The sequence below is a fragment of the Watersipora subatra genome, chromosome 6, assembly GCF_963576615.1.
Source record: "Watersipora subatra chromosome 6, tzWatSuba1.1, whole genome shotgun sequence".
NCBI classification, from domain to species: Eukaryota; Metazoa; Bryozoa; class Gymnolaemata; order Cheilostomatida; family Watersiporidae; genus Watersipora; species Watersipora subatra.
Genome location: NC_088713.1, coordinates 36797096 through 36811010, shown reverse-complemented (window position 1 = coordinate 36811010; position 13915 = coordinate 36797096). Strand labels below are relative to the sequence as shown.

General features: G+C 35.9%; 1 protein-coding gene across 2 annotated transcripts in view; it reads right to left on the bottom strand.

Moving 5' to 3' along the window:
• The window catches only part of LOC137398795 (valine--tRNA ligase-like), a 40645-nt gene extending 27014 nt beyond the window's left edge, over positions 1-13631 (bottom strand). The window contains exons 1-6 of one of the 2 annotated variants that reach the window (XM_068084971.1): positions 13397-13631; positions 10841-10916; positions 7451-7558; positions 4511-4637; positions 2227-2391; positions 455-536 (exon numbers count right to left, since the gene is read on the bottom strand). In XM_068084971.1, the coding sequence (XP_067941072.1) occupies positions 455-536; positions 2227-2391; positions 4511-4637; positions 7451-7558; positions 10841-10916; positions 13397-13552 (714 nt within the window). In that variant the 5' untranslated portion in view covers positions 13553-13631. Of the gene's footprint in view, positions 1-454; positions 537-2226; positions 2392-4510; positions 4638-7450; positions 7559-10840; positions 10917-13392 lie in introns of both variants that reach the window. The other variant, XM_068084972.1, reaches the window with a different exon arrangement.
• Between the last annotated feature and the right edge of the window lie 284 nt (positions 13632-13915).

Here is a 13915-nt window from a genome sequence, read left to right as displayed (position 1 = left end):
GTGGCAAGTCCTAAATTAACGTATAAATAATATATTACTTAAAAATACTTATTAAAAATATATTACTTTGTAAAAAGTGTGTTAAGGTTTGTAAAACCTTGTGAATGTGTATTGTAAATAAAAGTATAATGACGACAGAATCATAAAAAGACCGTTTATGACGTTCGGTATCCGTGATCGATTCTATTTCTCCATCAGGCGATTCGATTTATACAATTTCTCTTCTCTGGCTAATTTGCTGAAATTCTGAAAACCACTGCGCAGCATGGAAACGTACAATCCCCTCGACTTCGGAGGGGGCTGCTTCGCAGTACTGCGCACCATGGAAACATAGTGATTGAGTAGGTTAGGCAAAGGTTCACTAATTCCTGCATAAAAATAAAGCACAAGCCCAAATGGTAGCCAAGAGCCAGTTAACTACTGAGAATTGTAAGATGATAGCATTATAACATACCTCATCCATAGTGAATGTAGCTCTGTCCCAATCATATGATCCACCAATCTTCCTGAGCTGGTGGTAGATTCTGTCTCCCTTCCTGTTAAAATATACCTTAGAGCTAAGACAGTGATTCAAATCAAATGTTTATAGGAATACAATGAAACATCTACTTACAAAAAAACATAAATTATGAAAACTTCAAGTTGACAAACATTGAAGTTGGTAAAAATGTTAGACAAACGCTGGTAAAAATTTTGCTTCGATTTACGAAGGATTTTTAAGATACGAAAGGCCTCTTGTATTTTGTCCCCTTTGGTTGTTTTGAATTTTTTCCCGCTGGGTTGTTTTGTATTTTTTGCCCGTTGTTATTTCTTTGCGAGCATCATAAAACCACGAGTGATTTGTGTTCACTGTATAATTTGGAGTTATCACATAACACATTTAATGTGTGAAAACCTTTGTTTAGAGCAATTCAAATCCTGAGTTCACTGAATAGGGACTTGGTTTTTCAGTTTTTTGTTGTATATGCAGTTAATAGAGATTGGTTAAAATATGTGAAAATACTACTTCCCTAAGTCCTTATGATCAAGCCGCGCGGCTTGTCATTGGGCACGGCTTCTGGCTCAAGGTCATAGACCGCGGCTAAAGCCAAGTTTTTAAAACTTATGTGGGGCTTAGGGCGGCTTCTTGATAAATTCGGTCTCTGCTCAGTTCCGCGCTATAACCATAGAATCGCAGTCATGACACTCTTTTAAGTATGGGGTTTTAGCGACGTACTCGTTTATTTTCAAGGTCATGTTTATGGAATACTTTAGAATAAAAAATAATTTATCACTGGAATGCGATATGAATTCGTGACACACAAGTGAGGGACAAGCGGTTGGGAGCGTGTTAATACTTGCTGACATCCAAGCAAATAAAAATCTAGCTGAGACATGGCAAGTAAGTTGTTGATGCAAGGGTTCAGGAATTTTAATTCGAACATGGAAGTAAAAGAAAATTCCTTTCACATGTACTGATGTAGCCTGTTTTCTTATTCAAGAGGACGAGGGTATTAGCGGAACCCATCTCAACACTCTTGCTCCCGAATGTTATGTCCACATGTTTTGGGGGTGGGGAACAATTAGGAAATTTATATAGTTGAATCGGTTTCTACTTGCAGAACGAATGAATTTTTGAATTAATTATTTTTTCCAGAATTACTTAATTTGGAATTAATGTTCCAGAATGAATTAATTTTATTAGCCGACAGATCCCCTGTACAAGGAACACATCCTAATGATGCTAGACTAAGAAACAGTTCATTACTCGGGTGTTGTGATACTAACATACTTGTAATACCTGGGTGAGTTTAGAGGCTGTTGAATTATAAGTTTTACGCCGATGACAGCCCATGAAAAAATTTAAAAGCATCAAGTGTTTAATAGCATCATATACATGGATGAGGTTTGAACGGGTGACAAACCCATGAGATTTCGTACAAATAAAAAATGGAAAGCAATTATATCCATGCCTGCTTGAGGGATGAGGCACGGGACACCAAATATCCATGATTTAAATTTAATGTTTTTTGTCTCAAACACCAAAATGGCTAAAATTAAAATGACACAAAAAAATTAAGATGTCAAATAGTAATTACAAAACCATCCAAACCGAAGGTAAACTGACAGTACATCACACAGTAATTGTCTGAAAATGGCAATTTAGCAAGGTCAGAATCATTCTGACTAGCGAGGGCAGTTTGTGAGAAGTAAAAGAGCAAAAAGAATCAGCCATAACTAACTCACTGGTTCTTCCAATCCCAGATACGATCAATAAAAGCTTTTCTACCAAGATCATGTCTTGACTTTCCTTCCTCACGAGCAAGTTTTTTCTCTACAACTACCTGAGTGGCTATGCCTGCATGGTCACAGCCAGGTACCCACAGTGCAACTTTACCGTTCATTCTGTGCCTAAAAGCAGCGATAACAATATTATGAAAGAGATGGTTGTGGGGCCCAAGAACCCTCAACAAAACATGATCAGCATATAGAGGTGGAACGAGACAGGTTTTTCAAGTTCGAGACGAGACTCGAGACACTGTCTTGTGAAAATTCGAGACTCGAGACACGAGACAGTAAAATAATGAGCATTTGGTGATGATTTCACTACACAAGTACTAGCTACTCGGTATATATAAATTAATAAATCTATTTTTAAATTGAATTTTCACCTGGTGTAAACGATTTAAATACAACGTTTTAATTATTATAGTGATATGCATGTAGTTTTTGTAAACAAAAGTGACACAAACAGCTCTAAAATACCGAAGTTATATATTCTAAGAATTTTGAGCTTGATTGATCATAATTATTATAAACATAATGCTTTGTACATGTATATTTTTACCATCTATTGAATAGTTCTTACTTTTTAATGTAATGTGTAATGAAACCGATAGCCGTCACTCTACAAAGAAATACCGCAACTAAAAGAACACACGATAACACTTTCATTCTTATCGTTTCATTAATGTTAAGTTTTGTTTATGTATTAACTGTAGTATGTGAATTATATTTAAATTGTACTCATGAAATTATATTAGTTACTGTATACATGCACATGTATATTCTTATATTGAGTTAACAAAACGTCATTGTTAACCGAACACGGACTATGGTCGACACGGCCTTTAGTTCGTTTCTCCGTGTCCGGGCAAGTTTTACCCGCGATTGGTAGTATATGTATACGTAAAAGAGGCCCGAATTTTATGAAGGTCAGTTGGTGTTTAGACACGATAAGATAAAATACAGACATTTTACCCGCAAAAGTTATCCAATTTGTTAAATTGGATTATCCGAAGAGTAATTAGATACGACCCGGTATCTGTTTTAAGAACACAGAACCGAACTAAAATATAACAGGGCCGTTGTCCGGACTACACGATTAGACTCAGTGGCCAACATAATCAATAGCAACAGGTAGTAACGGACCGGGTATAACTTTAAAAGCAGCTGCCCGCAATCCGTTACAATATATGGAGTTGTTGCTACCGCAAGAAGCCATGTTTTAACGACCGTGCGCAGGCGCTTTAGTTCTATTTCCTGTCTCGAGTTCGGCAATAGTTAACTCGAGACGAGACCGATACGAGACAGGTCGATACTCGAGACGTCTCGTGTCTCGTTCCACCTCTATCAGCATATCTATGGGGTGCTGTAGAAACAACAACACTATAAAATTTGTGGGACATCTCCAGCGTCATTGAAGCTTCACCTTGGGTAACCACAGTTAACAATTACTAAGAATTCTCCTTGTTTCTTACTATTGTCATAACTTATATCACAACTTACATAATAAAAAACCAAATCTAAATCTCTATCATTGAAATGGCCTGTAGATAAACAGAGTTCTGTGCTGATGTTCTCTCTCTGGGTACCATGTTTCGTAAGAAGGCGGGCATCATGGTTCTCCACCGCTTCTTATAACCATGATTTTCTTGGCAGGCTATAACAATGGTTTGCCATTGCCTTCCGCTGAACATTTTTATTGAGACACCATCTCTAGCTAGCTGGCTGTTGGCACAAAGAGGTGCTCCTTTGCAATTTGTCAAAATTTGTTTTTAGTCCTTGCAGGGTTGTTAGCAACCCTACTCATCCATACTGGAATGCATATAGGGGAGCTGATGTAGTCGCCGATGGCACAACGATATTTAGCACAGGAACTATAATGTGGTTGGATACTCTTCCTAACACCACCAGTGTTCCTAATGTGACTTCGAACCACTGACCTACGAATTGTCTGCCAGCGCCCTAACTACTGAACCATGAGCTGGTGCTATTTGGTGCCAAATGACTGTCAGATGAGATAGAAGAAACATTTTCAAACACTAGTCACATCTAATTGGTTAATTTCGTTAAGGCGAAGCACGATTTCCATATTTTTGATGATTCTATTCAAAAAAGATTTCACGATCTCATGACTTAGTGTGATAATGACATGGTTATGCGTAGCAAAATCTGTAGCTTAGAATACATGACATGAACGCCCGATCTTAAAAAAGTGAAATCTAGAATCAGTTTATGCAAGGCCTACCATCTGGTGATGGCATCCTCAACAGCTGTGGTAAGTGCGTGACCGAGGTGGAGAGACCCAGTGACATTGGGTGGAGGAATCATCATCACAAACTTCTCGTCTGCTGAGAGTTTGGCTGCGTCTCTACCTGCAAGATCCAAAGATAAAAGAGCAAATCATCGAAACGAGGGCTACATGTAACAAGAACGATCAGTTCTATACCAGACTGAAAATGTACTCGTTGTAAAAATCTTATGTGGAGGACAAGGCCAAGCATAGCGTCACACACACATATGCAATTTTCTTTCTACCTTTTGCAATCATATTTTTCCGTCAATGTGAATAACAATGTTCAGACATACAGAAACATGAAAATTTTCATAATGCTATCTTCTCTCATGATGATATGGGGCATAAAAGTATATTTTTGGTATGATGTGTGACGTGAGAACAATAGTTCATCTTCTCTGAAACTTTGCTATTTATTCTAAAATAAATTACATTTATAGTAAGTTTTTTATTTTATAATCAATACAAAAGTGGATTTTTAGCCCAGGTGTTTTTCCTACCAACTCCAATTTTTCCGTTACCATTCAGGCGAGCAATTAATAGTTTGTCCCATCCGTCACAATTTTAGTGCAGTTCGTTGCAGTCTGTTCTTCTTAAGCTATCTGAGACAAAAATTTGTAATCTATTATTCAATTTTGGGCTGTTATACCTTAGCCGAACTCGCCAATTTGCTGAAAATATGACAAGTTTCTGTTTTATAGTCACATGAAAAGATTTGTGAGGAACAGTACATTTTTAATAGTATGACAATGTCTGCTTTCGTTCGAGATTTTACTTTGTTAACCTGGCATGTGTAAGCAATGCTGGATAGTCCGGGTTAAAAAAACCAGTTTCTTTAGGAGAAATGAAAAATTGGAATTAAATTTGCGATGTTTTGTAACTCAGAGCATGGAGTTTGTAAACATAACACTACTGATACCCACATCTAGGGTGAATGCCTTCAAATCATGAAGTAATCTTTGAACTAAATGTGTGTTTTTAAAGTTTGGTTACAAAATTACATTGCATGGCAAAGGTGCTATAGATAGTATTGAAGGAAAGCATCAAATAATAGGTTATAATTGCAGTGAACCGGAAAAGGAATGTAGGAAACTCGGCAGCCATTTGCAGAAGCTGCAACAACATCAACTTCTAAATTAGCGAAGCCAATAAAGAATTTTACATCTCAGAAAATGTGATTACTGAAACAGCGCAAATCTGCAAAGAACGCTGGTCCACCATGCATTAATGACATTTGATCGTGCCATCGCATAGTAATTGAAAAAGATAGTGATGTTGTTCTGATGCAATGGTGTCCTTCCTCTTGGCAGCCAATTCCTAATTAAAAGGTAACTACAGGAGACATTTCACAAACACTGATGTCACAAATGGTGGTGGCACTGGCGTATGAGTCTGAAGTCAACATTGGAGAAATTCTCACAGCGGAAGCCAATGAAAGTAGCTACACTACAATGAACATGCGCGCAAGAAGTTCATGTGGCCAAACCGTAACGACAAAAAGCCACCCACAGGAATTGCCCTTTTAAAGCATCTCTAGATATTGCACCAGCAGGAACTATTAAGCCCCCGAGATACTTTTTGCTAGAAAATGAAGAAATAATAATGACAGAGTACGACGATTTTGAAAAAAAAGCTTACTGCATAAAGGTGGGACAATCTTCAAATCGTATTTGTTTTATGTTTCATGTTCAAGTACGATATTTACCAACTTTAAATGATTAGTTGGTTTACCAATTGTATATCAATGTTGTATATCAATATTGTATATCAATTGTATATCAATTGTATATCAATATTGCATATCAATTGTATATCAATATTGTATATCAATTGTATATCAATTGTATATCAATGTTGTATATCAATTGTATATCAATAGTATATCAATGTTGTAACTCCAAATCAAGACAATTTGTTGTCTAACAACTGCAAAACTTAGAAAAATGTAGGGCTTCTCAAAATGTTACTGCTGTCCCGCGCGTCACAGCTGGTTGCCTTCTTGCAACCTCACAAAACTATTACACCTGGGCCTGAAGACGAAACAGTACATTTTTCTATTAGAAGAATAGCAGAGATATGAGCTTGTCGAACAATGAAGTCATGAGTAAAAAAACTTCAGATTTTTGAAATTGATCCCAGAGTAGTTTTTCATGTCAAGTTATGATCCCCCGCGTCACACCAGCTTCAATGTTTAATAATTCTTCAATGCATTGTATGACAAAGATGAAATCTCATTAAGTGATAGTTGGTGTCAAATGCTGCCTAAAACAGCATAAATGACAACAAAAATTTATATCTGGGCTGTAAAGTATGCGAGGAAGCATTCAAATGTCCCGCATGCGAACACGTTATGTCAAGTTGCATTCCCGTATGTTAAGTGAACAATACCACAGACAGACACATTTTATCATGAAACTCAGCGACTGCAAACATGACAGTAAGCTCTCTATTGCAATGAACTAGTCTCCATACTTCTATACCTGCCTTCAACAGAACCTGTCAACAAAACCGCTTCTACACCTAAAGCATTTCGGCAAACAGTTTGGCTTTAATTTCTGATAATCAAATCTGGGTACTGGATAACAAGACTGCTACAGTTTTTAATTCACAGTTAGTAAAAGTAAGCAATATCCTTACTACTAGCAGACTGATAGACTGCCCCTGATTATGTTGTCACTGGAGCTAACCTTTCTATAGTCTAAATCTTTTTCAACGTCCTGATGAGTTTCTAGTTTCTTATTGTTTATACTTGATGATCTTACAAGTATTTAATAACTTTTTAACATATAATAACAGATTTATGGTATGTTATATATAATACATGCAGCCAAGATTACATGTTACACATATATCACCATACCACACTATATAAAGTAAGTCTACAAGGACTACCTTTGAGGTTGTACTCGGGTTTGAAAAAGCCTTCTTTCTCCCACCAAGAATACCAGGCGGCCTCAACATATGCTGGTGAGTAAGCATCTGGCATGGGACATTGTGTATCTATAATACAGTAAATCATGAATATCTGAATAATATGAGGTGTGTTAATATATGCAGGAAAAGTAGCGGAGCAAAAGGTCTTATTCAGATAATAGTTGTCTACCAGTAACTAATTATCCTAATAATTTAGCCGAAATAGTACACTGTTTATACATCTTTTGTATAAATATTTTAATGTCTGAGTCAACTCTATGTTCAGGTGTCAGGTTATATCTCAAACATGAAATAAGTGAAGACTGGTTGACAGAACATCACAGTATATCGGCATTAATGCCACAGTACAATCGTGATCGTCTATGATAGCAACGATAGCACTATTAAAACTCACCGATTATTCTTCAGTGAATAGTTGAGACACTATGCCCATATTACACAATGCAATCACGGAAATGATGAACGGCTAGTGCCACAGCAACCATCATAAAGGGAACTATAGATTAAACAATCCACGACAACCAATCACCAGCACTGAGTGGAGCACTCGCGGATCTGTTGTGGATACTCAGCGAACTATCAGGAAAGTTTGACAGCCGTGATGTTTCCGACATATTCATGTTGCCTTTGCGATATCATCGACTCACGAAGCACCTAGTCGATGGATAATCCTTGAGAGAAAAACCTTAACATACAGTGATGCAGTGAGAACCAGCCTTAAGTTAGCGAGGACACCATATCAACACAAGCGGGGACACCATATCAACACAAGCGGGGACACCATATCAACACAAGCGGGGACACAATATCAACACAACATTGTCATTATCCAAAAAATAAGACAACCTCCTGTCATAGGCTATTAAACACTTTAACCAATCACTATGTTTCCATGGTGCGCAGTACTGCGAAGCAGCCCCCTCCGAAGTCGAGGGGATTGTACGTTTCCATGCTGCGCAGTGGTTTTTAGCAAATACCGCAAATTAGCCAGAGAAAAGAAATTGTATAAATCGAATCGCCTGATGGAGAAATAGAATCGATCACGGATACCGAACGTCATAAACAGTCTTTTTTATTACTCTGTCGTCATTATACTTTTATTTACAATACACATTCACAAGGTTTTACAAACCTTAACACACTTTTTACATAGTAATATATTTTTAATAAGTATTTTTAAGTAATATATTATTTAAACGTTAATTTAAGACTTGCCACCTATTTTTCGAAGTGTTGGCATCGATAACAAAGTCCAGGAAAGTAATCACCTCATCATCCTCGTGAATGCAGACTATAATTAAATTTATGTGAAAGAAGATCGGAAGAATAGTGAAAAAACAAGATTAGCAGGACAACCTTTGTACTAGTTTATGGCCATCGAAAAATCTGTCTCCACGGCATGAGGGCTATGCGCAGCCACTGCGCAGTCGCTGTTTCCTTGCTGCGAATTTGCACTGGCTTCGCACTGATCAGTGCGCAGTGATTTCAGTGCGAAGACGCCGTTTCCATGATTCGGAGATAGCGCAACTCCGAAGCACTGCGCATCATGGAAACATAGTGTATATGAGCAACTATTAAAAATGCTGATAATGAAATACATGTATGATCCAGAGAAAAACCACCCAGTAGGAGCATGTCATATCAGAGGAGCCCATAAATGTAACATATTTGACAAGAGTGGCTAAAAGTACAGGTAATAACAATGGATCTTGTCATGAATTTATAATTTCTGCTAACATCAAGATGAACATATCGGTGCGTGTTAGACATGTCCAGCCCACCATCTGGATGGCAAAATAAGTTAAAGATGTGCATTACCTCTGTTTTATATGGTATAACTTATCAAAAATATTACCATTATCGACTTGCTGTTATTTTGTAGTCATAGCAGGAGATCTTCTGTGATAATAATTTTCATACTGCCACTTTTATTGTCATGAAATTGTGAGATTTTAAATGTACGTATTTCCTCAAATATTTATATAATATAATAACACGAGTTTACAATTAAGAGCAATGAACACTGTTGGCTTTTGAAGTATTGCAAAAGTAATAAAGCATGACTCACCTCAATAGATAGCGCAATATACAGCTTTCAAATTAATAATACATTTTCATAGAGAAAACTTCTGTGGATTAAAATAAAGTTCTCTGTCTGCAACAATATTTCCTAAATCCATAAACTTAGGTCAGTTACACTATTCATCATAGCAGTTATTATGAGACTTAATCATATACGAAGTTTGTTACATGTAAGTCAACGATTTTTGCCTTTTCCTTGTAACATCAGCAGCGAGCTGAGAGGAGTCAAGTCATACATACCTCAGCCTCAGTGAATTACACTGGATGCATTATAACTTACACATAGATAGACAATGATAATAGGAGATATGGCAAGCACTGAGACGCCTAAAGGCATATGAATACTATTAAATACTTCAAGTTAAATGAGTGCATTTGGAAAATGTTATGGCAGCGAACTGCTAACAAGGCAGCAGTAGGTCCGATGTATGAAAGGCAGTCTTGAGGCCTGGCCACACACACTGACAAAATGTGTTGTTTGTATTGACAACAGATTGGTGAGGCACCAGAAACATTGTTGCAGCGTGTCGCTGCGTCAATTTATAACGAGAGTGTGAGTCTATGTTGATAGAGATAAAATCAATGCACCCGTGATTGGCTGAAATAGCTATTTGCTACGATTCAACTTTATTTATTTCCAATGTATGCTAGCTGTGTTCAAGATTAGCGTCCAGAGACTGAACAAAAATGGCAGCAGCATAACCATCATAATGATAATACTATTATCAATTTTATGATCCCGGATAATAAAACTAAAATGATTATAAACAATGGCGGCTCGCCATGCCATTTCGAAGGAGCTGACCATCGCACGCACAGTGCATTTCGGGAAAGTTTTGCCTGCGGCACCTTGTGAAGGCTGAACCATGGTGAACTCTGGCGTTGACCGCCGGCGACTACCGGCAGTATTCTGCACATAGGTTCCCATTTCACCACCGACAGCCCTGCGATCATGTGACTGGTGCTTGCGAGGCATATGGAAACCAGGCTTTATATTATTGAGGCACGGCTTTGATGCAATTGGCTTACTAATATATAAGACTGTGACTGAGTCAAAGACAGACTTATGTTCTAACATATAATAATATTTTGAGAGCGAAGTTGTTATTTACAAATATGTGGATGTTAATTAAGATTCCTTGATGCTAAAAATGTCAATTTTGTCTGTTAAATTCAAAACACCGATATAATTGCTGTGATAACATATATAATATTGAGATAGAAGTGCTGAACAAAGACAGAAAATTATAAGTACTTATATCTAACCTTTCTTCTCTCCAGCAGGTGTATTAATATCGTATGTTACAACAGCCCTCTCTTTCTTCTCTTTCTTTGGTTTCTTCTGAAACAGAAAAAATCCTCCTGCTTAGATATAGACTGAACTTTTACTAGGCAACCAGTAAATAGTAACGCATCTTATCTCCAAAGTGATAGCTTTTGCGAACTATGCTAGAGATGGAGTTACATTAATCTTCATTACACCAATACCTCTGCTCACAATAAACCACAGGTTCTCAAAGTTTTCTACATTCCAGCCTCCAGCACCAGCTCATGATGCTGCTTTTATAACAATTAATCTCTTTATGATTGCGACTATTCTAAGATGAAATAATTCCTGATTTAAAATTCATCTTTTCATAAAACTATTCAGCCTTCTCTGATTGGTTCAAATTGACTTACAATCAGCTCAACTGCAAAAAAGCAACACTAATGATAATAAAGGTATACAACAGCACTATAAAGCTTCAACTTCTGTTTCATGGGATATTTTATTCGCAATCCATTTTATATGGAAAAAGCAAAGAGCCAACAAAGTAAGCTAAATTTATACGGATTATTGGTAAAACGAAATAAGGTAAATGCAGAATCACTTTCCTCTGAGCTTGCTTCAAAACATGAACCTAATCTTTAAAAACTTCAAAACATTTGGGTATTTGGTATTTGGGTTACCTACTAGCTAAACAATGAGAAAACTAAAGATTAGTTCATTATCTTATGTATATATATATATAATATACAAACTTTGAAATATATATATCTATATATACATGTATATATATATATTATATGTACATATATATTATACATATAATATATATATATATATATATACATATATATGCATGTATATATATATATCTATACATATATATATATATAATATATATATATAATAATATATCTATAATATATATATTATAGATATATAATATATCTATAATATATATATATATACATTATAGATATATTATATATCTATAATATATATATATATTATAGATATATTATTATATATATATTATATATATATGTATAGATATATATATATACATGTATATATATGTATATATATATATTATATGTATAATATATATGTACATATAATATATATACATGTATATATATATATATATATATATGTATATATTTATATATTTCAAAGTTTGTGTGTACTTTGGTTCGTCCATCTATAGCTATTAAAATATTAGAATGAAGAATCCGTATCACAGAAGATTTAATCTCAGAACCTCCTGATCGCCAGACAAATATCTTACCAATTAAGCTACGTGAGATTGATGGATTCATTTGGTCGATATGTCGCTATGTGGGGGAAAATTTGCATACAGCTTTCCGTTATAACGCAGCATATTTGTATGCCTGCAATCACGGCTCTTATTAGTAAGTTTACCAGCTTGCTCAAATTAGCTATAGGCAATGTGCCAGGCTAATGGCAAGTTGCAGGCCACTACATTAACTGTCACTGTTTTAATATGGTGCAACGCCAAGCATTCCGCAAGTTGTCAATCAATGAAACCTGGTACCATTCTAGCAGCACAATTTCATGGTGAGTGCTTATTAAGGACACATAATCGAATCAATCATCTATTGAGAACTCCTTCATAAATGAGTGGTTCGAGGTTGTGTGCTTAAAGTTTGTTGAGAGTCGCAAAAAAACTGAGCTTCAATAATTCTGAAATGGAGAATGACAAAACATGTATTATTAAATCGATAATAGTAATGAATTAAAAACACTCGCGCAACTAAACAACCAGAGAATGTTGTATCAAGATTCCTTATTACCAACTCTAAATATGATGGAACTATTAGGCACTTGTTGACCAAAATGATGGTGAAGTTATAAGCATTTTTTGAGAGACAAACAATTTTCAGAACTTTCACCAAAAAAGAAACTCGCTGCTCATATCCAATTTTATGCATAATGTAATAGAAACTAAGCAACGATTTATAGTCAGTATACCTCTCTGTAGGTTAGTTAATGTTTCACTTAAGAAATGGTAGTGGTTAGAAATGACAATGAATTATTTGACAAATAAATATTGTGGCATAGAAGACAGATTGTGGGAAATACAGATTTAATTGAGACACACACTGATCAGCCATTCTAAGATTACTATGATGAAAAATTAAACCGAGTGAATAAACAAACATTTGTTTATTTTGCATTTGTGCATTTGTTTTGATACACATGTATATAATCAGGCCTGCCAACCCAAAAGTGGGGCAATGCTTGAGATTTTGTTTCGGGGCAATTGATGTATCAATGATAGTATATATAAAATTGTGGAAATTGGGGCAAAAATCTAACACATTTCTCACTCATTTTCATTTTTTATTTGGGTTGACTGCGTGAGTCTCACGCCCAATGCATGAGAGTTGGCAGGTATGTGTACATTCAAATAAAATTGAGATGATCAGAAGAACAAATTTACCAATTATAAAATCGCTTACGAGCTAAAATAAAAAAATAAAGAGTTATTCAATGTCGGCTAATTTTTACTATACACAAAATCTTGCACTAACCTCTCCAGATGCATCTGTATCAATCTTCTTTTGCTTAGCTGCTTCTTGTTTCGCTTGAAATTTTGCGAGCTTTGCTGCCTTAGCAGCCTCTTTTTTTAGTTCCTTTTCAGATTTCACACCACCGAGAGTGGGTTCTGCAGAATTTACGTCCGCCATAAAAAGAGTGGATTATATAAAATATTCGAAACAGATGCTGTACTTGTATGATGAACTTTTCTAGATGATGCAAGGTACTCACATAGGCGAGTAACTAAAGAAAATGTGATAGCAAATTTTATTACTTTTTCTAACAAAGCGCTATATTTAGAGAAGAGTCCAAAACGTGAATTCACCTTAAGACGGCGATTGCGAAGGCCTCGTTGTTTGTATTCAATCGATAAGTAGCGTTTTGCTAATCTGTCGCCAGTCTATGTTCAAGTTAGGAGAGGTCATTTTAATTACGCATCCTGTTTCGTGAGACACGTTTTGCATGGTCGTTACGATTTAAACATAGACGTACAAACTTACGTCCAAGGAAAG